The following is a 24322-nucleotide window of genomic DNA, read 5'->3' as shown; positions in this document are numbered from 1 at the left end:
GCAATTACTCTGCAGATATAAACATCTTATTACAAAATTGCAATACAAGTTTAAAATAAAAAAGGTGAAATGTGTTCAGTAAGTGTGAAAATGTAAAGCTTTTCTTTATCTTGATGAGCAAAATGTTAGCCAGGCTCGAATTCAGGCTAATGATAAACGTATTATTGTAGAGCGCAGACGTGCATCCGGGGACTGGTGTTATCCAGTCATTATCATGTCCTCTGTGAGCGAGCCTGCTCTGATGTCTGTCTGGAGCGCTACAAAGGTCCCGGTGCATGTCGGGTACAGTACTCCCTGAGTCCCAACTGCGCATGCTCAGCAGAAAACTCCATTATTTTTTTTACTCGGAATCTGTTAGAAAAAAAAGCAGTGGGTAACTGTGAATTTGGGATTATATGGGTTGTTATGGTTGTCGGAATAAATTTGAACGCAAAACGGATTAGAAGGACAGAGACAAAGCGGTGGCTGGATAACTGTATAGCGGGAGCGGGACATCCTTCAGTCTTGTTGGGATACTCCAGATTCAAGTAAATTTCAGTCTGTTAGCTCTGCTAGCCTAGCAGCTAGCGTTAGCCCCGAGATCCCAGGCGCAGTAAAATGAAGCGTTATTGCTCTTTGTTTTTAAATCGGACCGGCCGACGCTGCATAGAGGCTGAGAGCTGATTGAGTGCGCTAATACGTGATTTGGATGGTGGGGTGATTTGATTTACGGTTGTTTTTCAAAGTACAAAGCGTTTTCAAAACATTCTCCGGCTAATCCGTTAGCTAGCCAGCTAACTCTTGATTCTCCCGCGAGCCAGAAAAGCCAAGACTCCAAAACTTCGCCAACACCAAAGCCCGACGCAGAGAAAGGTTGTTAGGTCCTGCTAACGTCAACGTTAGCTATCAGCTGTCAATAAGTAAGTGCAATTCGGTGGTCAAATTCGCAGCATTATTTTTTGCGATTAATTATTGTGCATGGGTCGTTTCTTGTAAACGTTGCTAACACACAAGAGTTTTGCATCGAAGTGTTTTGTGCGCCTGACAGCTGTCACGACAACAGTACAAAGTGGTGTAGCTGGCTAGCTTAGCTGTTAGCCTAGCTGTTAGCTGTCGTGGATCAGTTTTCTGGTTAGTGAGAAATGTCGGCACGTTTCAGGGTTGTTATGGTTTAGGTCTAGATTGTGTTTCAGTGTACTTTCATGTTGCTAGTTTCCTTGCTTCTCATTTTGATCTTGGAAAGGCAGCTGCTTATGTTGTAGCTAAACACCTAGTAAACCACGGGCCTATCTAAACACACCCTCCCACTTCAAGGTAGCCGCAGCTTGTTCTGAAGTAGTATTTTTTTAGAGAAAATGCATTTAGTGTGGTATTGTTTGACGTGTGTTTGGATGATATCCGTTGCAGGAAATGTTATGTCTATTGCGCGTGTTCTATAGCATGGGTGTCTCTGTAATATTATATAATCCACCTCCACCTTTTTTTTTCAGACTCTCTGTCTTCATCCAAGCTCAGTGCTCTGATGTGAACGACATACATACAGCTACAGGAGTTGTCCTATTAGGTGGGCTCTGCCTTGGAACTTTCGAAAAGTCCAGGTATTTGGATATTTAGTCAGGTTTTGCTGGCAGTCTGTGTGCATCGAACCCACAAGCATGTACATTGGAGAGTGGATACCATAGCCAAAACAGATCCTGGCTTCCCAAAGATGACAAGGTGTGTAGTATTTTCTTATGTCGTTTTTTTATTACTTCACTGTAAACTGAGTTGTTTTTTTGCTTTAAAATATTTACACTATATTTTTAGTATTATATAAAATCATTGCATTTAATGAAAATCTCTTGATTCTTTAAAAGCTATTCTGATTATAATAATTTCATATTGTGAAGTCAATGCATTATCCATGCATTTATGCATGCTACTTTATTTATTTATTGCTTTATTCTGATGAACAACAAGTCAATGATAAAGGCAAAAAAATTGTGAAGGGTTTAAAGTAATGTTTAATTGTACTTAATTTTACAAAAAAAGCACTATTAACATTGGCTGCTTTTTGAAGGTGCTGGCAGGCAGCAGCGACAAAATGATGGGAGGCAGTGAGACTGTCAGTGGGGACAAGGATGGGGTCCACACCACTGCAATACACGTCCCCATCGGATGGCAGAGGAAAGTGGTGGACGGGCAGGTCATCTACGTCAGGTGCGTTGGGATACTTTGAGAAGGAAGCATATTTGAATGTTTAGATGTATGAATCCATTGTTTGTGCTAAATGCATGAGTTTATTTAACAAAGCAGATTTCCAGCTTTAATCCATGCATTTAATAGTACAGTGTGACAGGGCATAAGAGCCTTGTTTTAAATAAGTAATTGTGATATTAAAACATACAAATTGTTCATTTTCAAGGCACTGGGATGGCAAAACACTACTTTTTTTTCCAAAAGATTTTTAATGAGAATTTATTAAGGTTATATGCCAATTTAACCTCAATAAATCAGATTATGTTTGTCTAACAGGAATATTGACCTAATCAAAATATAAAGAGGTGCAACAGTTGCATTTAAATCAATTCATGTAAAAAATAATTGTTCCAGGACTTGTTGTACAATGTAGAAACAGTTTTCTTTATTGTTTGATAATTGAGGTTGTTGTAAATTTCACATTATGTACGGTATACATCTGTAATACAACAAACTCAACTTTATTACAATGTTGCTGCACTTCTGTGATTTTATTTTAATCTATATTTGTAGTCTTTATTATGCTAATTGAAACCTTTTTTTTTTAACTTAGGGAAACCTGGGATGTTAACTGTTGACTTTGTTAAAAATCTTTTAAATTCACTTACATTCTACTGTCTTCATCTACAGTCCCAGTGGGACCACCCTGTCTTCTGTGGATGAGGTTAAGACCTATCTGTTGACTGATGGCACTTGTAAATGTGGCTTGGAATGTCCTCTCATCATCCATAAGGTAAAGACTATCTTCTTAAATTGTGGTTTGTGGTAGTATGACTAAGGAGTGTACACACCAATATGTATATCTCCCCAGATTTACTTTTACCTTTTGATGTTTGATGTTTAAATGCCAGCATTAATCCCTTTTGTATTATTGTACAGGTTTTCAACTTTACTGTGGGAGCGAAAGTGGAACAGCACAGCCACCCATTAGGCAAAACAGAGCAGGACATGACAAAATTGTGTAACCACCGCAGGAAAGTAGTAGCGATGACTGCACTTTGTCGGAGTATGCAGGCCTCACAGCTGTCCTTTGCCAACCTTCATCATTCAGGTAAATATTGAATCATTTGAAATGGGTTAAATGTAAAAGCTCCAGGTCTATGTATTGTGCAACTTAAAACTGAAGGAGAATATAACAAAACAGAATCTACAAGTTTTTTTGTAGTGTGTTTTGTTTTGCTTAGAAAATGAATACATTTGTGAATTGTAGGGCTGCAACAATGAATCGATAATATTGATGACAAAAATTTACCGATAATGATTTGCTGTTATCAATGTTCCTTAATCTGTTGTGCCGCAAGCGTCAGATGGCTGCGCAATCATCTTGTTCGCTACAGTGATAGTGATAAGCAAAACATCAAATAATATTAATAATAATAATTTTTTTATCCGATTAATTGATTATCAAAATAATTGTTAGTTGCAGCCCTAGTAAATTGTATGTAACTGAGAGTAATTATCTAACAACTTGCATGTGTGTGTGTGTTCATTTGTAGACATGAGCAATCGAGTGGATAGTCACAATCCAAAAGGGGGATCTGTGGAAGAAGAGGACTGTGGCGTTTACCGTCCCAAGCTTCATTCACTTCCTCCTCGGACCCACAATAACAATAATTCAAACCCCTGTGCCAGCCCTAAATCCTCCCACCAGTTTATTTATCCATATAATGGTTCCACTCCTGTATTTCACACAGGCACAAACTCTCACCATCCCCTAGATACGTTGAAAAGGCTTCACCACCCTCCTTCTCTCTCGTCGCCCTCCACCTCTTCCCCAAACGCCTCGTTTCCATCTTACAGTGCTGTTTTGAGGTCACCCCGCACTCCCACACCTGTTCATCAAGGTCAGAGAACACCCAAAACACCAGACAGTCCTGGTTCACCTCAGCTAGGATCTCTCTCGTCACCTCCTCCCTCTTCCCCGATGACCCACGGTGGAGGAGGAAAAGGAACACAGACTCATGTACATCATCCTCACAGTGTCATTGTAGGAAGTTCCCCTCTCTCTCCATCTCCCTCTCTCTCCCCCTCTGTTCATAACATGAACTGTGTGTCTCCACACCAGCGCTCCCGCCATCCCTCAGCCTCCCTTTCCCCTCTCTCTGAGCAGGGAGGAGGCTCCACAGCAGTGGAAGGCGTAGGACTGATGGGAAGTAACTTGGCTCAGAGGAGGAAATCCTCCTCTTCCTCTCCACACTCCCCTCTCCCTAGTGGTTCACCCAATCCTAGCCCCCACTTCCACAAGTACAAGCTGGAAGACATCTTGGAGCAGTTTAAGAACTCAGGCAACAGCAGCACTAATAATCACCAACGCCTAAGCCCTACAAACCTTTCCTTACTGACCAACCAAAGCTGTAACCCCCATAGTCTAGCCTTGAAGCCCTCAAAGAGTACCATCAGTTCTTCCAGCACAGGACCAACAAGTTTGGGGTTCAGTTCTGTAGGTCCCTCTAGTTTACCTCTAGGGCCATTTCTGAACCACCACAGCAATCAGGGAAAACTGCCACATCCAGCTTCTTTCCCTGCAAGTAGCATGCTCTCTGCAGCTGCCAAGGCTCAGCTGGCTAACCAGGTAACCCAGAGCCACAGCTCAAATGCATCCAGCATCTCTCTGAGCTTGCCCCCTACTCTGGAGGTCTTGAAAGATGCACAGCAGCAACAGTCATCCAAGGTAACAAACAGCACTTTACACAACAGCCACCCTCCCTGTCTAAATGCTTCTACTAGGGCTCCCAACCCCTCCCTTGCCGCAGCCCCAAGCATCCTTTTTCCTCCATGCCATTCTCTGGCTCAGTCCCTGGCTTCGTCTTTACCCCACCTGCCTCCCACAGCAGAGCGCAATGCATCACACAGGAAGAGGCAACGGCGATCTCCCACAGTGCTCACCATGCTGAGAGACACCCAGCATCTGGCTAATGGGCTGCCAAAAACCCCAACAGGAGATTCAGTGTCCGCCACGGTTATCAACCTTTCCTCTGCTTCTTCTTCCTTGCACTCTTCCTCTACCTCAGCTGTGCAGAACGCAGTCATGTTGGAAAATCACCAACATCTCCTACCTGGCCAAATAGCCAGGCTCCCTGCTCTTCGACAGACGGCCCCCTATTCCAGGCCCTCACGACAAACCGAAGCTCTGGATTTCACTACAGGCTCATCCTCGCCTCTTAGTTTGGATCCTCCGACCCAGCCGCTGTCTGCTCTGTTACACCTGCTCAGTGTGCAGAATGCACAGTCAACAGCCTCTGCATGCACCTCTGCTTCAGCTCAACCAGGATCTGTTGAAGGAGGGGGACACACTAATAAACAGAGCCCCAGACTCTCACCAGCTTCTCCCACTGCTCGTACTAACGCCAGGCACTTACAGACTCAGTCGCCCTGTCAACCCAATGACACTAATCTGCCACCCTCTGTGCCCCCTTCCACTCATCTTACATCAGTGCATTCTCATTTGCACTCTCAACCAACCAAATCAAGTACTTTACAAAAACATTCTCCTGCTTCAGCAGTACCCAATTCAAATTTGGGTTTACGCAACAACAGCAGTTCATCACAGCACTCGTCCTCAACGCCTTCAGTCAATCATCAGCCAACTAAGAATCACAATTCCACAATAGACTCAAATTCACAGTCTCCTTTGAGGGAATCCTCACCACAGGGCTCTGTGACAGCAGAGATGGGTGGTGATGGCATATCCACATCAGTCGACCTGAGTCAGTCCCAAAGCAATGTGTCTATGGTAATGGCCACCTCACCAAAGCCTCTTGATCTTAGCAATCATGTTTTGGCCCTTCTTGCAGCGTCTTCCACTTTGCCACAGGGGGAGGAAAGTCCACCTGGCTGTACCCCTGATGTTGAGATGTCTTCCCAGGAAAACCACACTGCAGGTAAGATTGTTTCTTTGTGATCTTGGAAGATATGTCCTAAACTTTATAGTCGATATTAGCTAGATGATAATAAAAACGTGTGTATCCTGTACAGGGCAAGAAGAGCCTGAATGTGTGGATCCAGAGGTCTGCACTGTCACTAAAACGCCAACAGCCACCAGCCCTGGGCCTAACAACTCCTCTAGTCTTGGAGATGGCCCCTCTAGCCCGATAGCTGTGGGCAACTCAGCTCCTCCCTTACCTCTGGCAGAGGCGTTTCCCTTTATGAACCAGGAGCAGCTGCTTCAGCTGCTGTCATCCACAGGAGGTTTGCCATCTCTTCTGGACCCTGCTGTTCTTGCTTCATTGCCCTTGGGTGCAATGTGGCTAGGAGGACAACATGCACATATAGCCAGTACATCGCCACCAACGCCACAAAATCTTTCTGATCAGCAGCCATCAGAACAGGAGCAGTTACTGATACAACAGGAGACACAGCAGCAAAACCAGGATCAGCAACAGAAGTCGCCACAGATAAACAGCAATCCACAGTTTCCTTTGTTGCCATTGTTGAGTGGTGGACAAGGGGAGCTCCCTTTGAATCTTTTGGGACTGTTGAATCCGCTTCTACCCCCAGCCTCGACGTCTACCCATGGACAGGAAGCTGAATTAGCAATAACAGAAAAACCTAGTCTTCAGGCTCTGCTCATGGCCTCGTTGTTACTCGGACAACAGCAGGCGCCTTTAATACCTCTCTCTGGACTGGCTCAACTGAGTCAGGTCAGTTTGGAAGTTCCTCTCCAGCAACCACAACAAATTCCCACCACATTGGAGAGTGTAGCTCTGGATAAGACCCCTGGCCTCCTGGATGCTTCTACCTTGTCAGGCCCTGGGTTACTAGAGGTAGCCCAGGGCCTTCTCCCAATTTCTCCTGGAAATGATGGCCCACTCCAAGCTCTGCAATCTCTGCTCCTTCCTGCTGCTCTTCCTCCTCCCCATGCAGCCTTCCTGCCCCTAAGCCCCGCCTTGCTCACTGCTGCCCTGAGTGCTGCTGAGCTCCACCCGCCTCCCCACTCCCAATTAGCTCCCCCACAGCAAACCCAACATATCCAACCTCAGGTAGGCTGTACTGTTGTATAGCTGTCCTATAGCTCTTTTCTTTCACCTTATCCCAGTTTCTTTAAAAACCCTACAGTATGACTTTATTTCCTTAACTGCTTCATTGCACATGCATTTGTTGCTTTTTTCTATAATTTCCTCTTGTTTACTGAATGTTTATATATTTTCATTTAACTTATTGTACTTCTACAGGAAAAAGTGTTACATCCTTTTAAATCTTATCAACCCTGTTTTTCTCCTGTACCAACTCTTTAGGTACCCAGTGACACAGGTGTTGACACCCTCATACCCCTATCACTTCAATGCAAGGACAACCCCATCCTTCAACAGTTACTCCCCACTTTGCTTAATCCTGCTGTATTGGGTGAGTGAGTTTGCGACAGTACTTTAAGATTCACTTTGATTTAATGTTGTGCTATTTTGTGTATTTAACCCAAGTCACTTACATGCATATGGTAAGACACTAAATCATTGTTTCTGATTTTGTTTATATCTTTTTCTAGGAGATCTTTCTGGCATCACAGGTCTTCATAACATGCTGGGGATTGGAGCCGGTTCCATTCTTGTACCACCGGTTCAGACATCTGCTTTGGGCATGCCACTGCTGCAGGGTCCTGATGGAGCCATTAACCTGCTCAACAACATACAGGTACACAACTGTAATAAAATAAAGGTTTGTCAGTCTGACATATGCGCATAACTGCTGCTCATGTCAGTGAGAATACATGTCTTTGTGTTCTACTTATGATCTGTTGACTTTTTGATGATACAACATGTATTTGCTGGACTCTTTTCCTCTCATTCAGTTAGATGAGTAGAATCATGTACTTTACTGGTGTTTTGCTTTTTTCCTCCAGCTAAACCTTGCACCAGCCTCAGAAGGAGAGAAGCCAGTTTTACCGCAGGAATCACAAAACCCTGAACTACAGGAAGACATTTCAGCCAGTCACATGGCTCCCGAAGGGGTCTCCAGTCCTGCTCCACCTCCTGCCCCTCCCCAGGAACATAGTCCACCCACCCAGCGAGCATCAGAGGGCAGACCTGTTATTGATCCTTACACATCTTTCATGGACACGATTTATACCTCTTTTCTTCAAGTGAGTGCTAAAGAGCAGGAAGATGGGGCCCACATAGGGCCTTCTGATCCCACTTCACCCTTCTGTGCCTTACCACCAGTTTCTTTCCCTATGGAGCATCAAACCACATCCACGCCTGTTTCAATGCCGCAGGCAAGTGCCCCGGTCTCCCTCAGCCCACGAAGGGCCTGTTCCCTCCGTAACCCAGACTTATCTCGTCTCAGTTTGGAGGCAGCAGCCCATTCCCCAGCCCAGGGCACACCCAAACCCACCGAGGACCATTCTACATCACCGTTGCAAAGAAAGCCGGTCATTGTAGAGGGTCATACACACCCAGAGCCTCCTCTGCCATCTATATATTTGGAGGAGGCTAAGACAGACTGTACTGGACCTGCAGCAGCTGCCTGTCCTTTTGTAGAGGCAGGGGGTGACGGGCAGGGACATCTTCCCCATTTAGGGTACCTCAGTCCCAAGGACAGTTTCAGCGGGAGGCCTGGTGAGGACACAGTAGGGACATTACTGCACACTGAACAGGTAGGTGTGAGTGCCTTGATCTATAATTACCTGTAACTCATTATTATTTATCAGCGAATTTGGTATGAGGCAAAAATGATAAGTTATACGATTGGTAATGCCTCATTATAACTGACTTGACTAGATCTTGTAATGAGTTACTTGATCTAATTGTGCCTCTCAAGGATCAAGCAGGAGCAGTGAGTGGTTCCAGAAGAGGAAGGAAAAGGAAACAAACGTATGTCGTCATGTATATATTTTATTTTGCTGTCATGTGTTACAGTAGACATGTTTTCTGACATAATATAACATACAGTAACTCTTGTGTTGTACTCTACTAAAGTGTGTTTTGCTTCATCAGCTTGCAGAATGTGTTGGAAGACTTTAGAGACATTGATGCTGCAGCGCTAGAGGAAACTAAGGCCACGGTATTTAATGACATCTTTATAATATCAAAAGGCTGGCGTTAGATTATTGTACACTAATCTAGATTCAGAGCTTTTGATCTCCTGTTTTTGAGCTTACAGAACAGTCTCCCTATGGTAAAAAAACTAAAGAAGTAAACAGTGTGATGTAAATGTCTCTGTTGCATGCTGAGTGTCTGAACAGTGACTGTAGCGTTTCTCTTTTCCAGACAGCTCTACTGAAGCCTGAGAGATCGGTCCGCGGCAGAAGGAGACGAGGTGCCAGGTCTCAAAGGCAGTGATTGGTGAATGGACGAGTCAGACCTGATCACTGATCAGAGGCGGCCGGACACCTGTCTTTCCTGCTCCATCTCTCCACCATCATCACCACTGTTTAGACTTTCCTTTAATTCAGCTGCACTAATGTTATGCTGTTGTCATGTCAACCCTTGTAATGGCAACCACTATGGGGAAAAACACGACATAGGAGGGTGAACTGGTCAGAAAAACATGTCTCTTGGCTTTAGTTCACTAAATAATGGTTGCTTGACATTGTTTTCAGAGATCTGTTTGTCATTGTTAGTGTTTGAAATATATCAATGCGAAAACACAAAAAATAACAAAGTACTGTTTTCTTCTCATCAGTGTGTAACTGTGAGTCAGGATAAAGCCCATCTACTTGAACGACGCCCCATGTTGGATGTGTGTGGATGTGTGTGTCTTTTTATGTGTCTGCGGGTGTGTTGGACAACAGTGCTACTTCTGAGCCCCTCAGTGTCCGACCGTTGGAACTTATTTTCCTTCTGCTTAAAAAGACCCAGTCTGGTTGTAAGATGGATCTCTTTTCCAAACCACGCAGTGGTTGCATATTAATAACATGTTTAAAAGAATTTCAGAAGGTGGCGATAGAGAAGAGACTTGACTTACGCTTTTTTCCCAATTCTTTCATAGTATAAAATAATCTCCATATACAAACCAAGGAAGTAATATGGTAACGGCTAGTTTACATCAACTACTTGAAAAGTCCTGATGTCTATGTGACCTGTCTGTTTCTTAGCAGGATGTCCATCACTAATATTTTTATAATTGAGAAAATCATTTCCATGTCACTCATGTCAGAAGATGTCAGGGTTTGAATGCTCAAGGTTCACAACAAACCAATGAAAAGCGATTTGTCACAAGTACATTTCACATGCTGTGTTACACGTTGCTGTGAAGATTTACATGTAGCCGCAGGGTGATGGAGAGTTTTCTTTATGTATTGATTAAACTCCCATCCAAACATTCACTCTCCAGCCATAACTGTCTGAAAAAGGACGGGATTTTGATATGGGAGGTTGGCAGGATTTCTGTGTCCATGCTCTATTTCCTTTGCTTGGTTTAGTTGGTTGGTTGGAAAGCTTCGTTGCTATCTATGGTGGATGTGTTGAGTCCCTGTATTAATGTGGATTTGGAGTAATATCCTCCCTCGGTCTCCTCGTCACTGTTGAGCTCCGCCACACACTGCCCTGCCCCCAAAATACTGGCATCTTTAGCTGTATTTAAATAAATAAAGAAGTGGAAAAAAAAGCTGATTATGCAATTTCTACACTTGGACATTTGTACATATGTAAAGTTAATGTGTTTTATTTTGATTTTATATTGTTAGAGAAAGACACGAGAGAAAACAATAATTTGTACATTTTTTCTGGGAATTGTAATTAAGTATTTTTTTCATTCAACACGTTGCTTTCAATACTTATGTTTCGAAAGACGATTAAATTGTGGACTGTAGCTTTCCTTTTTATATTGGAGTCTTTTTTATTTAATATTAAACTATTTACAGAAAATGTAACCCTGTGTTGATTTCTCTTCAGGAAGGAATGTAAACAACTACAGGTTCAGTTTAATAGTAATTTTATGTAATAGTCGTATTTGGGTGAGTTGGACATACTGACTCTGTCTTATCAAGATCCAACAGATTAGTGAAGGCATATCAGCTAAACTACAATTTATTTTACTGAATTTTCTTTTAACTTTTTATTTTTTCCATCTATGCAGACTTGATTTGTGTTTTAAGTTGCCCGAGTAGCATATTCCTTGCTTGTATGGTGTTTGCTTTTTCAGGTTTAACATGCGCTGCATCATCACTGCCTCATTGTTAGATGCTGTAATGCTGATTTAAGAGGAGGCTAATCTCACATTTGAATCAATATTATCCCCTGACTTCCCAGAAATGCCAGTTAGGCACAGTCAGAGGGGCCAAATGTGGCTGTGATCATTACTTTAGATACAGCATTGGACGTGCTTCCCAGAAATGAATGAAGTTATCCTTTATTACAATCAGTGGAAGTGACGTCGCAGCAGAGAAGCTCCCTGTTGTGATGCTGAGGCTGTGGGTACCACTTTAAAGCGACGGATGCAGACCACGCCCTTCCCCGGTCGACCGCTAGGGGGCGCTGTGGCGACGAAAGCAGGCCGAGCATCAGCAGTTTTACCTCGCTGCCCTTTCCCAGCACCGTCTCACCTTCAACCGGCCGGGCGCAACTCCACCGCCGCATCCGAGAAAGACAAGGGGACGCACACAAAAGAAGAACGACAGCGTAAGTTTCACCAGGAGGAGAGGCCGAGAAATATCAGTGTAGGTCGCGTTAATGATGTAGGGCATCGCTTGGAGATTAACATCTAACTGAGCCTCGTTGCGACACGGAGACAGCGTCCGACTGCGCACGAATAAATCCCCTCCTCTGTCAGCTCTGCCGGGAGAAAATACCTGCACCACGAGCCCCGTCCAAGCAGAAGGCCCGAGTCTCTGCGCATCGTTTATTTTGACGGTCACATCAGGCCCCGCTCCGCGTCGGACCGCCTCCAGCATCTTCCCTCTCAGCAGAAAACAGCATCCTTCCTCCGCCGAATCTGCGCCATGGCCGACGTCCCAGCCGAGTGCAACATAAAAGTGCTGTGTCGCTTTCGTCCCCTCAACCAGTCGGAGATCGTCCGCGGGGACCTGTTTCTGCCCAAATTCCAGGCGGACGACACGGTCGTCGTGGGGGTGAGTAAATGGAGGCGCGTTATTGTGCGCGCAGGCCCTTCATCAATAAATCACCAGCTCGGCCCATCTGTTTGGGTTGTGAACCGGCAGAACGACGGCAGCGGGGCACCCCGCCCAAATCTGCCTTTATCTGAACATGACAAAGCATAAATGCATGCTTAAATATACACAGACTGGCCTCGTGAACCAGCTGACTGATGCGCTGTGCAAATGAGCGACACAAACACGGAGATATAGAACTTTTTAAAGGCATTTCACAGCTAAAACACCATTATTCCGCAGACCTACGTCAGTCACCTATGGCTGGTATCAGTGTATCGATGCTTATTTTGATGTGTTCATTCATTAGAATCTCCTTAAAGCTACAGGGAGCTATTTCCCAGCTGAATGCGATGCTGATGCACGTGATAGCTTCATGTTAGATATTTATTTAATTTAATTATTTTCAAATTAGTCCACTGTTTGTGGCTCTGGTCTTGTTCTGTCCTCACATTTGTTCCAGATGCAAAATCCTTGGAGATTGTGGAACCAGAGCTTTTCCAAATGCAGGCTCACATCAATCTAGTCTACACATTAACCCGTAAACATCTGGTTAAATAAGATGATGCCACAATATTTGATTGGATTCATGTCCCTGTAGGTTGATTTTTTGTTGTCTCTTGGCTGATGCGTGTGCACCAACGTAGGGATAGTAGCAATAATAGAAAGACCTCAGGCTGACCTTAGCTCAACGCTGGGCAGTAGAGCCAGAAACTGATCTCTCTCATTGCCCACAGGGGCGATCGATAATCACCCAGTGGCCTCGTGCGCTCACTCAGTGGCCTGCTTTCTCTCCCGACTTGCTGCATCTGTGTTTACGTCTCAGCCTCTTCTTCACTGTCCCGCCTCCTCCCATCTCTCGTCTCCCTAATCTTCGCGACCCCCCCCGTCCTTCCCCGTCCCTTCCTGAATGATGCTGCTGCTTAAATGGCTCTGTCAGGGAGGCGTCCTGCTGATGAGTCAATTCGTTAATGACATTTAATATGGCTCATGCTCTGGCGGCGCGTGTTATTGAGCTGCATTGTGGCCTCTGCTTCAGATGGGACGATGACATTCAGGGGTAAAATAGCCCGGTTTCCACTCAGAGGTCAGTCCGGACTGAATCACTCACCAGTGAGTCACAACTCTGCTTGTTTGTGGGTTGTAGATTGGAGAAAGTCCATGTTAAGTGCGTTGATCTATTACCTTAGAATGCTCTGACCAGCTGGAGAAAGGAGCATGACAGGGTTAGGTTTCTCACTCGCTGCTGACATCATCATCATTATCATCTGTGCAAAGCATCTATACAATAGGAACAAGTTGGATGGGGGCACTGTGCTGCTCCCAGGGCTCCCACCTCATAGCAAGAATAACTGATAACGCTCTTTTGTTAATTGTTCCTGACGTTTCTTCCCAGGGAAAGTCCTACGCGTTCGATCGCGTGTTTCCCACCAACACCACCCAGGAGCAGGTGTACAACACCTGCGCCAAGCAGATCGTGAAAGGTACGGAGGAAAGGGTGCACTCAGAGTAAGTGAGCGACTTAACCGCGCACGTGCCGCGCTCTGACGCGTGTTGTCGCCCGCAGACGTGTTGTGTGGCTACAATGGCACCATCTTCGCATATGGACAGACGTCCTCGGGGAAGACTCACACCATGGAGGTACGAGTGACACTTTAATGAAACTTTAATTAGACGTCGCCTCTCGGCCGTGGCCTCACGCCCCGGGACCTCCCGTTGCAGGGCAAACTGCACGACCCTCACCAGATGGGCATCATTCCTCGCATCGCAGAGGACATCTTCAACCACATCTTCGCCATGGATGAAAACCTTGAGTTCCACATCAAGGTAGGTTGAGCTCACCACCTCTGTCTCACAACAGGTTTTATCCGACATAATTGGGTGCTCTTGTTTTTCTTTCCTCCTCGTCAGGTTTCCTACTTTGAAATCTACATGGACAAAATTCGTGACCTGCTTGATGGTAAGTGTTAATTAATAATAATAATGTGTAGTTCCTGCTTTTTATGCATTTAATCTGAAATCCTTGTCAAAAGCCTTCACTGAGTTTCTTTCTTTCCTTTGCTTTAGTGACAAAGACAAACTTGTCCGTTCATGAAGATAAGAACCGAGTTCCATACGTCAAGGTTTGTGCTGGTGCTGCTTTGAAAGGAAAACGAGCCGGAAAGCTGCATCCTCTCATGGAACCTAATCCGTCTCCTCTCCGTTGCAGGGGTGCACTGAGCGTTTTGTCTCCAGTCCTGATGAGGTCATGGATGTGATCGATGAGGGCAAAGCTAACCGCCACGTCGCTGTGACCAGTGAGTCTTTTATTATTGCTTTTGCCTCACACCGTGTACACAAACATTACATGTTACTACGTGAACCAAATGTTAAAATACAACTCAAAATGCAAATTCTGACCGGGAAAATGTCCCCGTTCTCTGTTCTCCTTATATAACACAGCACGAGACCCTCTCTGGCGCCGCGTCGGTGCCAACAGTCTCACTCACAGCTCGTTATTGATGCGTGAACTGACAGCTGAGTTCATGTGCGCTGTTATTGTGTCTTACGTAATGTTTGCGTTACAGCGTCCTCTAACCAGTGAACCTCAGTCCGTCGCACACACGAGATGAAGCTCGTTAGGACCGATGGTTCATGTGGATGTGGAGAAACCACAGCAACCAGCATCAGCAGCTGGTGTCGAACTGAGCCACGTTTCATAAAAGTGGCAGCGTTGTGTTTAGATTTAATGGATTTAATAAAACATGCGCATGCTTTAATGAAAGGCACAAAAAGCTTTTTGAACCAGTATTCACCGTTATGTCCATAGAGGAATCTAGAGCTGAAGTGAAAGCATCGAGGTCTGATGAGCTTTGGGATTTGGTGCTCAACAAAATACCAGCACTGCCTCACTGTAATAAATCAGTGTGTGGAGCTAATGCAGTTTGTTCCTCAGCGCACGCTGTGCTGGCTCACGCTCACACATCAGTCATCTGATTTTGCCCTTTTCTGCATTTCAGGCTGCTCTTTATCTTCAGCCATTGCAGCCCATCTGTGCTGCAGGGCTAATCTGTGGGCATTCAAACTTTAATACCTGTGTCAGTTTCAGTACTTGGAAATCTCACCTCTGTGCATTTTAGATTTCATGAAATATTCCTTTTCGCCTGTTTGTCACAACTTTAATAACAGCCACAACAAACTGTAAACAGTCAGTGTCACACATTCCCTGGCTGCAAAGACTGATTCCTCAATAGGGGAAATAGATGCTATCTGTCTATTAAACATGTTTTCAGAGATAATCCACAGTGAAAGAAAGCTTTTTCTGTGGAGGAAAAAAATATTAATATTTATGACGCGTTAAAAATCAAAGTCTGCAGCAATCGAGCTCTGACCATGGAGCAAATGCACGGAGCTGTAGATCAGATTTGCTGATTCTCAGGCAGGATGCTCTTTGTTTCCTGTCGGCGCCTGCTGACTCACGGCGCTGCAGACGAAGGGCTCCACAGCGAGCTGACGGCCTCAGAACCTGAACTGTGCGTCTGCGGCCTCGTATTCAGGCCCATGCAGACGTTCATCCTGCTGCTCCAGGGATTCGCTCTGGTTGTCATAAAAAAAGTGAAGGATTTAAAACACACACAAATTACTTTACACGTCTTTGCTAAATTAAATAGATGAAGGTGTCTTTTCGCCAACTTCTGTTCATTCTCAGCTGTACTGGACATAAAAACTTCCTGCTCCTCTCTGACTGTCGCCTCCATCCTCACGCAGACATGAACGAGCACAGCTCTCGCAGCCACAGCATCTTCCTGATCAACATCAAGCAGGAGCACGTGGAGACCGAGCAGAAGCTGTGCGGGAAGCTCTACCTGGTGGATCTGGCCGGAAGCGAGAAGGTACGAGACGCCTGCAGGAGACGGATCCGTCACTGTGATCAGCTCGGGTGACCTTCATGAGCGCTGCTGTTGCCGTTGTTTCAGGTCAGCAAGACGGGAGCTGCAGGATCTGTTCTGGATGAGGCTAAAAACATCAACAAGTCTCTCTCTGCTCTGGGAAACGTCATCTCTGCCTTGGCAGAGGGCACGGTGAGACAGTTCAGCCTGACCCCCCCCTGTTCAGTCTACGTTAATGCAGTGCAATGCAGATCACCAGTTGCACAGTCATTTCCTTTTTTTACTATTAGGAACTGAAACATGTTTGAATCCAGTGTCTGCAACTGTGAGTGGGTGTGTGCTGTCATTTGAAGCCAGGCTCTGCTGTACCCACACCCTGCTTTACTCACTGCCAACTCAATGGTCCACCATGCAAGGCCTGATCCTGTTTTCTCTCCTCATCCGCTCCTCTGTCTTCCACTTCTCCGTCTCCTCTCCTGCAGAAAAGCCACGTGCCGTATCGCGACAGCAAAATGACCCGCATCCTGCAGGACTCGCTGGGCGGCAACTGCCGCACCACCATGTTCATCTGCTGCTCCCCCTCCAGCTACAACGAAACCGAGACCAAGTCCACTCTGATGTTTGGACAACGGTAGAGTCGCGCGTGGGCGTCGTCGCGGTCACCGTTGGAAAAGTCTGTTTATGAGTCATAAACGTGTGTCTGCCTGTCTCCGCCACAGCGCCAAGACCATCAGGAACACGGCCTCCATCAACCTGGAGCTGACGGCGGAGCAGTGGAAGCGGAAGTACGAGAAGGAGAAGGAGAAGAACAAGACCCTGAAGGACACCATCCAGAAGCTGGAGTGTGAGCTGAACCGCTGGAGGAACGGTGAGCGGGTCCAGCGTTAGCCGCGCCCGGCGTTAGCCACGCCCAGCGTTAGCCACGCCCAGCGTTAGCCACGCCAGCGTTAGCCACGCCAGCGTTAGCCACGCCCAGCGTTAGCCGCGCCAGCGTTAGCCACGCCCAGCGTTAGCCACGCCAGCGTTAGCCGCGCCCAGCGTTAGCCACGCCCAGCGTTAGCCACGCCCAGCGTTAGCCACGCCAGCGTTAGCCGCGCCCGGCTTTAGCCGCGTCCAGCGTTAGCCACGCCCAGCGTTAGCCACGCCAGCGTTAGCCGCGCCCAGCGTTAGCCACGCCCAGCGTTAGCCGCGCCCAGCGTTAGCCGCGCTCGCGCCTGTTCCCTCTCGTCCTCACGCCTGCGCGGTTCTGCTCAGGGGAGAACGTGCCCGAGACGGAGCAGACCACCCCGGACGCCGTGACCCGCTTCGAGTCGGTGGAGGAGCGGCCCGTTTTGGACAACGACACGTCCTCCATCGTGGTCCGCATCTCCGAAGAGGAGCGTCAGAAATATGAGGAGGAGATCCGCAAGCTGTACAAGCAGCTGGACGATAAGGTTCAGAGACACACTGAGATGCGATGCTGTTTGAATTCGTCTTACATTTAATATTTAACATGTATTGTGTTCGCACAGGATGATGAGATCAACCTGCAGTGTCAGTTGGTGGAGAAGCTCAAGCAGCAGATGTTAGACCAGGATGAGGTGAGTGCGAAAGCTTCACGTCGCACAAACACGAGCGCTCGCTCTCTCTCACCCTGTGTCTCTCGCCCCACAGCTGCTGGCCTCCTCCCGCGGCGATGGGGACAAGGTGCAGGCGGAGCTCGGCAGGCTGCAGGTGGAGAGCGACTGCGCCAAAGCGGAGGTGAAGGAGGTGCTGCAGGCTCTGGAGGAGCTGGCCATCAACTACGACCAGAAGAGCCAGGAGGTGGAGGAGAAGGGGCTGCAGAACCAGCTGCTGGCCGACCAGCTGGCCCAGAAAATGGTCCGGACCCAACGCGCTCTGACTGCGCTCCCCGATCCCGCGCTGACGTAGCGTCGCTGATCCGTCTCTCTCCTCTCACCAGGCCAGTCTGATGGAGCTGGAGGCGGAGTTGTCCCGCATGCAGGAGGTGAGCGGGCAGCAGAGGAAGCGCATCGCAGACGTCCTCAACGGTCTGATGCGGGACCTCAGCGAGTTCAGCACCATCGTGGGCAACGGCGAGATCAAGCTGGCGAGTGGCGAGAGAGTGGACAAAGCAATAAGACATGAACAACGGGCCCTAATGTGTTCAATATCCTGTTAAACCTGTGCACGGATAAGTGATGCCTTGCGTTTCTCCTGCAGCCGGTGGAGATCAGCGGGGCCATCGAGGAGGAGTTCACCGTGGCTCGCCTCTACATCAGCAAGATCAAGTCGGAGGTGAAGAGCATGGTGAAGCGCTGCCGCCAGCTGGAGAACATGCAGCTGGAGTGCCACCGCAAGATGGAGGAGACGGGCCGGGAGCTGTCCTCCTGCCAGCTCCTCATCTCTCAGGTGAGGCCCGGAGGGCGGCGCCGCGGAGCCCCGGGGGGTCCCGGGGGTCCCGCGGCGCCGCCCTGATTCGTTTTTTTTGTGACGCAGCACGAGGCCAAGATCCGCTCGCTGACCGAATACATGCAGAGCGTGGAGCAGAAGAAGAGGCAGCTGGAGGAGAGCCACGACTCGCTGAGCGAGGAGCTGGCCAAGCTGCAGGAGCAGGGTGAGGCGCCGTTAAATACCACCGCGTCTCATTAAATGTCCTATCGTCAATAACATGAATAAATGTGCTCTGTGACAGACAACTCCCTGCTTGAGGAGAAGGAGGGAGAAAAGGGTGAGACCGAGGATGGGAGTGTGAAGGTAAGGAGCCTCCCAGCGCGTTTCCTCCCCCGATCGCGAGCACGTTAGCAGCAGAAACCAGCAGAAACCAGCAGAAACCAGCAGAAACCAGCAGAAACCAGCAGCTTTGCGTTACCATCGTTGTGTATCTGCTCCTCTCGCCCGCAGAAGAGGGGGGAGTCCCACCGCGGCCTCCACCACAAGCAGCTGGCCCGTCTGCGGGACGAGATCAACGAGAAGCAGCGGCTGATCGACGAGCTCACCGAGTGCGTGGCGCCGCCTCTCCGCTGCCCCGTAATGGCTGCGCTCTGTATTCGTCCTCTGCCGTTGCTCACGCTCGTGTTTGTGTGATTGTGTCTCGCCCTCCAGTCGTAACTCCAAGCTGGAGCTGGAGCTGGCGCAGGTTCGCGCCGACTTCGAGCGCCTGAAGAGTCAGGACAGCACCAAGAGTGAGCGGCTGGAGGAGCTCTCGTGAGTGCGACAAGCACGTTTGATGAAGCAGATCACTGATCATTCAGATTAACTCCATTCACATCTCACCGGCCACTAATGATCCGCTACGTGGCCTTGTTTCTGTTAGATTCCTGCACGAGCGCCACGAGCAGACCAAACAGGACTTGAAGGGTCTGGAGGAGACAGTCGTGAGTATAATTTGCACCTGTATCCCTTTTTACGTTCCGTCGCGTGACCTTTGACCCACTCCTGGGTCTTCCTCATCTCCCCTTCTGTCCATCCTCCAGGCCCGCGAACTCCAGACCCTCCACAACCTGCGCAAGCTGTTCGTTCAAGACCTCACGTCGCGGGTTAAAAAAGTAAGCAGCTCAAAGGGGCTCTTTAATTTAATTAACCCTTAATGTAAGGAATCGCTTCAGTGAGTAACTTCCTCATCGCTCTTTTGTCTTGTTTCCTTCAGAGTTCCGAAATGGAGCCTGATGATAGCGGGGGGTCTTGCACCCAGAAGCAGAAGATTTCCTTTCTTGAGAATAACCTGGACCAACTTACAAAGGTTCACAAACAGGTGAGAAACGAGGAGACAGTGTGAATCAGTGTGTTAGTCTTAAAGAATAAATCTTCTAATTTAACTGGTAGAAGTATGACTTGAAGTGATATTAAGCAAACACTGTAATATTGTAGGATCTGGATTAGTTATAGGTAATTAACTGCAGGCATCTCTATCCATCTGTCTGCTGCAGCTGGTTCGTGACAATGCAGATCTGCGCTGTGAGCTTCCAAAGCTGGAGAAACGTCTTCGGTCTACTGCTGAGAGAGTTAAGGCCCTGGAGACTGCACTGAGGGACGCCAAGGAGGGCGCCATGTTGGACCGCCGCCGCTACCAGCAGGAGGTCGACCGCATCAAAGACGCCATGAGGGCAAAGATTGCCATGAGGCGCCCCCATGCGGCGCAGATCGGTACTGCGCCCTTTAATTGCCCTCAGAATGATGGGAAATGCAACTTATTTTTCAGCTGTTTGTATTTTATTTTGCATGTTTAACCCCCGTCCTTCCTCTTTTCTCATCTCAACAGCAAAACCAGTGAGACCCAAGCAGCTGCCGGTGTGCTCCCCCACGAACCCGTTCTACACCTACATCCGAGCCACTGAACAGGCCAACACCTACAGCAACGCCCTCTTCCAGAGCAACGTGACACAGAGCCCGGCCGGCACCAACTGCAACCCCAACTCTGTGCAGAGCAACACGTGAGTGGACGATCACTCCATCCACCTGTATAAGCACAGCAGAGCTGAGCCGGGACCGTGTGGAGGGAAGCTCACTTGAGTTCTGTTTCCAAACAGAGTCTCCACGGCCCTGGGTTACAGAGCAGGCAGGTATAATGGAGACATCCTGGAGTCCTACCCACTGAACATTGACAACGGTAGGTCCAAGAACCCAGACATGCTCTGATGCCAAAGTAATATTAACATGTACTCTGAACAGTTTGTTTCCTTATTCCTTGTTTTTATATTGATTTTGAGGACTATGGAGCCGTAGCCTGAAATGAAATCACTCTTTTATTTCCAACAGGTAACAGCATCAGTGAAACGAGAGACATCAATGACAACAGGTGAGAATTTTAGAAAACACATCTTAAGCTCGAGTGGACAGTGGTTTACTTCGTTAAATCAGTATAAAGGCCTAAAAAAGAAGTGATGTGGTTTCTGGATCCTATGCATCGGGGTGAAACAAATACCCGAAACATTGACTGTAAAGTTCTACGTCCTTTGTTTTATTCTCACCCGCCATTTCGGCTCCTGGTGCTTGTAGAGTAAGTGACTATGTGAACGTTTGTGTGCCCGGTGTTGACAGGAGTGATGTTCACTGCGGCAGCGAGGTGGATGATTCAAACAGGCACTACATCATTCAGCAGGAGACCGCTGCGAGTTAATGCCATGGTAACAGCTTACACACACATATGATGGAGTTTACTGTGTGACACAGGTTCAGGCTGGTCGTCAGGTAAACGGTCATAGCCCCTTCCACCACAGGGGGGCAGCAGATCGCTGCTACAGGCGCTTCCACACGTCCAGTTTGGCTTCATACGCACACATGGCTTCGCCGGCTGATGATCTCTTCTCTGTGTCTCCCCGCAGAAGACGACCACACACTGTACCCGTCCAGGGGCCTCCCCTCCCATCTGCATGCAGCCCCCGTCCCTCTGCATCACTGAAGACCTGTAGCCCTATAGTCCCTAAATAGATGAAGTCCGTCCTGCTCCTGTGGTGATCACGTTCGCCCTCGGGTTTGGGATTCAGTCCCTTCTAGTTTTATCTGTTAAATTATTATTTTTATTTATTCTAAATATTTATTTATTGAAACTATTACTACAGAGTACCCTTTAGTTCTTAAGGTTATCATGTCCTGAGATGGTTGAACTGCAGTGGCTGAGCCCATCCCTGATTGCACACATGCCTTGTAAATATTAGTGCCATTTGCTCCACTAGAGGTTTTTGACCAGCAGCTGTTTGTGTGAATGCACAGCCTCCGCGTCCCCCGCACACGCCTCCTTAAGGACATCGTGTGGACGACGCTCCGTAGGCAGACGTGACCTTTCTCCCCGTCGTAAATAGGAAGACGGAGGCTAACGCCAGCTAGTAACAGAAGCCCCCTCGCCGCATGTCGCGTAGCGGGTTGGCTTTCCAGCCCTTGCATGTGTCATGAATCCGGTCGGGAGCTGGAATGCGGATCGACTTCCACGGATGTCACAGCAGGAGATGATGGGCTCCCTTGATCCTAATCCTGGCCTCAGCGCTTTACGTTTTCTTTTCCAGGGTACGTTTGAATCCAGCACTGGGTTGTTGAGGCTTTACTGCGAGAAAAATGAGCGACCCAGGTTTAATTTGATCCAAGAGGAAATCAGAGGCTCAGGGCGTGAGGGAAGCCTGCTTTGATGCTGTGATGCTGTAGCTGTAAGGTGCCGCCGTACGCTCAGATAACGCTGTCATAATTGCATCCGCACCTTGTTAGTCTTTATACCGAGCCTTAACAACAGCTGATTTCTCATGATAAAAGCCGCACGCTGTCACGTGCATACGTTTGTAATCACTACCTCTAGAGCTTAAATTAAGGTCATAAATAACCTTTTAAATAAGGAACAAGTTGTTAGTAAGAGTTTCTAAAAAAGGTGCAAATCTACTACATAAAAAGCTGTAAGTACATTTAAATGCTCGTTTAGTCATTTTGTCCTTCTGCTCACACTGTTCGTGCATAAACTCTGTTCATCGAGTGTCAGGATCACAGCTGAGTGAAAAACTGCAGCAGAGGTACAATAGAAAGCCTGGAAAAACCATATCAGGGAAGTCGCTGTGGAACGGGAAAATGTTACATAGAGAGGAAAAACAGACTATGACAGTAAAACACACTTTGGATGTTCTTTAGTGATTCGGTTTGTAAACAGATCCATGGGAAATGGATGTGTTAGTGTGTCTCAGTCCCAGCTGAGCAGCCACCAGTCTGGGACTCGACACTTTTGCTGCACAGAAATTCTTCTGTTACAAATCCTGACCAACCACTCAGGATAGAAGAAAGCAGCAGGTCCGAGGCAGGTGATGGATCTGTGCGACTTGGACTCAATCTCCCACTGAGACGTCAGATTAGGTCAAATGTATTAAAGGAGGAACATAAGGACTTCTAGATCTGACTGAATTGGAGCACTTATCACTATTTGCCATAGCACTGTTTTGGATATTACACTCTATATGCAGTATTTCCCTTGGAAAAAGACCGTACGCGTGCACGTCTCATCATCAGCAGCTGCTTAAACTCTGCTGGTCACTTTTAGCATCATGTTCGCATGCTGCAGTAATAATCACAGATAGATACAGTGACTTTCCTCCCCTCGGCTGCGTGATCCTCCTTCCTGACAGTCCCGCTCCTTCGCACTGGCATTAACAACATCTCAGGGCTTCCCATGCACAGACGCAGCCTCCATCGCCGTCTTCCTCATAGACATAAACCTTCGCGGACATGGAAGTCGGCGTGTGCTCTTCGAGGCTTAGCAGAGGAACAGAATGATGCATTTAATATTATAGAAAGAACATCATTTTGTAAATATATGACATCTCCATAAAAACATGACATGCAGAATGAAACGACCCCCTGCGACCCTGCTGCATCATGTAAGTGTAGTAAAACCAGTCCAAAGGAGGAAAACCTGTGCGATATTGTCACCTGCTGCCCCACTGTCTCAGTTCAACATATCTAAAATACACGTGCTATATATTGTTAATCTTGTAAGTAAACTAGCGCAGATGAACAGCGTGTTCAAACAAATGTCTGTTTTTATTTCTGTATGCCTGTACTGTAGCATCAACACGATTATGTGAAGCATCACCGTACAAAATCTATGTAAATATATAACTCACCACTATGCTATAATGTATGTGAACCATTGTGTTGTAGTTAATAGTTCAATAAACTTGTAGAAAGGATCGTTTGGTCTGATGAGTCGAGTGGTTCCGTGCTGTCGACTGGAAGTGGCTCCATCTAGTGGACGCACATTGCAATAGACGCTATAGAATCCTAATGTAAACTGGTTCAAAACCCCTGAAGGACAGAGTATTCACATGGGAATGGGAATGAATACAGCGTGCTCCAGTGCTTTCTACTGGTTTTCCAGCCAGTGATGGGATTTGATCATCATCAGTGTCTGCTGGTGAGTTGTGGTTTACTGGATCCTCTGTGTTATTACAACCTCTGACCTGACGAGGAAATTACTTTTCTAAATGTGAACCGGTTTTGACACAGAAAGGAAATTAGCAGTTGATTGTGTGGAACCAGTGGTGCAGCACTAATACCTATTAGTGGAGAAAACGTCATAACGGCAAAGTGGAGGAGAAAGACACCGCTTTTCTTAGTTCAGTTGAGAATAGAACATGGGAAAACACTCAGATGCTTAAGATCCACTGCAGACAAGAATAAATCAAGCGCTGATGTTTACTGTTTCTGCTAACGGGCAGTTTATTTAGAGGTCACTTGGGAGAAA

At 47.2% G+C, this 24322-nt stretch overlaps 2 protein-coding genes across 4 annotated transcripts; both read left to right on the top strand.

Annotated features, from left to right (window-relative positions):
* The first annotated feature begins 293 nt into the window (after positions 1 to 293).
* Positions 294 to 11023, top strand: mbd6 (methyl-CpG binding domain protein 6). Of its 3 annotated transcripts, none has more exons than XM_029155872.3 (14): positions 294 to 527; positions 801 to 899; positions 1470 to 1695; positions 2039 to 2178; positions 2848 to 2950; positions 3097 to 3268; positions 3714 to 6098; positions 6193 to 7196; positions 7452 to 7560; positions 7700 to 7845; positions 8054 to 8806; positions 8971 to 9023; positions 9147 to 9213; positions 9420 to 11023. In XM_029155872.3, the coding sequence occupies exons 4-14, from the start codon at positions 2063 to 2065 to the stop codon at positions 9489 to 9491; spliced, it is 4980 nt and encodes a 1659-aa protein (XP_029011705.1). In that variant the 5' UTR covers positions 294 to 527; positions 801 to 899; positions 1470 to 1695; positions 2039 to 2062; the 3' UTR covers positions 9492 to 11023. The 3 variants fall into 3 exon arrangements, with proteins under 3 accessions (XP_029011705.1, XP_029011704.1, XP_029011706.1); XM_029155871.3 differs by having other exon boundaries at positions 294 to 691; XM_029155873.3 differs by lacking the exon at positions 801 to 899.
* A 576-nt stretch (positions 11024 to 11599) lies between these two features.
* Positions 11600 to 23768, top strand: kif5aa (kinesin family member 5A, a). Its single transcript, XM_055510094.1, has 29 exons — positions 11600 to 12220; positions 13656 to 13743; positions 13827 to 13900; positions 13982 to 14086; positions 14171 to 14219; positions 14327 to 14382; positions 14469 to 14556; positions 16007 to 16131; positions 16216 to 16320; positions 16611 to 16759; positions 16848 to 16996; positions 17383 to 17561; positions 17640 to 17708; positions 17782 to 17988; positions 18071 to 18217; positions 18331 to 18519; positions 18607 to 18724; positions 18803 to 18864; positions 19012 to 19109; positions 19213 to 19314; positions 19424 to 19484; positions 19584 to 19655; positions 19757 to 19861; positions 20037 to 20253; positions 20369 to 20540; positions 20637 to 20716; positions 20866 to 20905; positions 21148 to 21233; positions 21432 to 23768. Exons 1-28 carry the CDS (start codon positions 12092 to 12094, stop codon positions 21224 to 21226), a joined length of 3114 nt encoding a protein of 1037 aa, XP_055366069.1. The 5' UTR covers positions 11600 to 12091; the 3' UTR covers positions 21227 to 21233; positions 21432 to 23768.
* The last annotated feature ends 554 nt before the right edge of the window (positions 23769 to 24322 follow it).

The sequence above is a fragment of the Betta splendens genome, chromosome 7, assembly GCF_900634795.4.
Source record: "Betta splendens chromosome 7, fBetSpl5.4, whole genome shotgun sequence".
NCBI lineage: Eukaryota > Metazoa > Chordata > Actinopteri > Anabantiformes > Osphronemidae > Betta > Betta splendens.
This window is presented reverse-complemented; position numbering and strand designations above follow the sequence as displayed.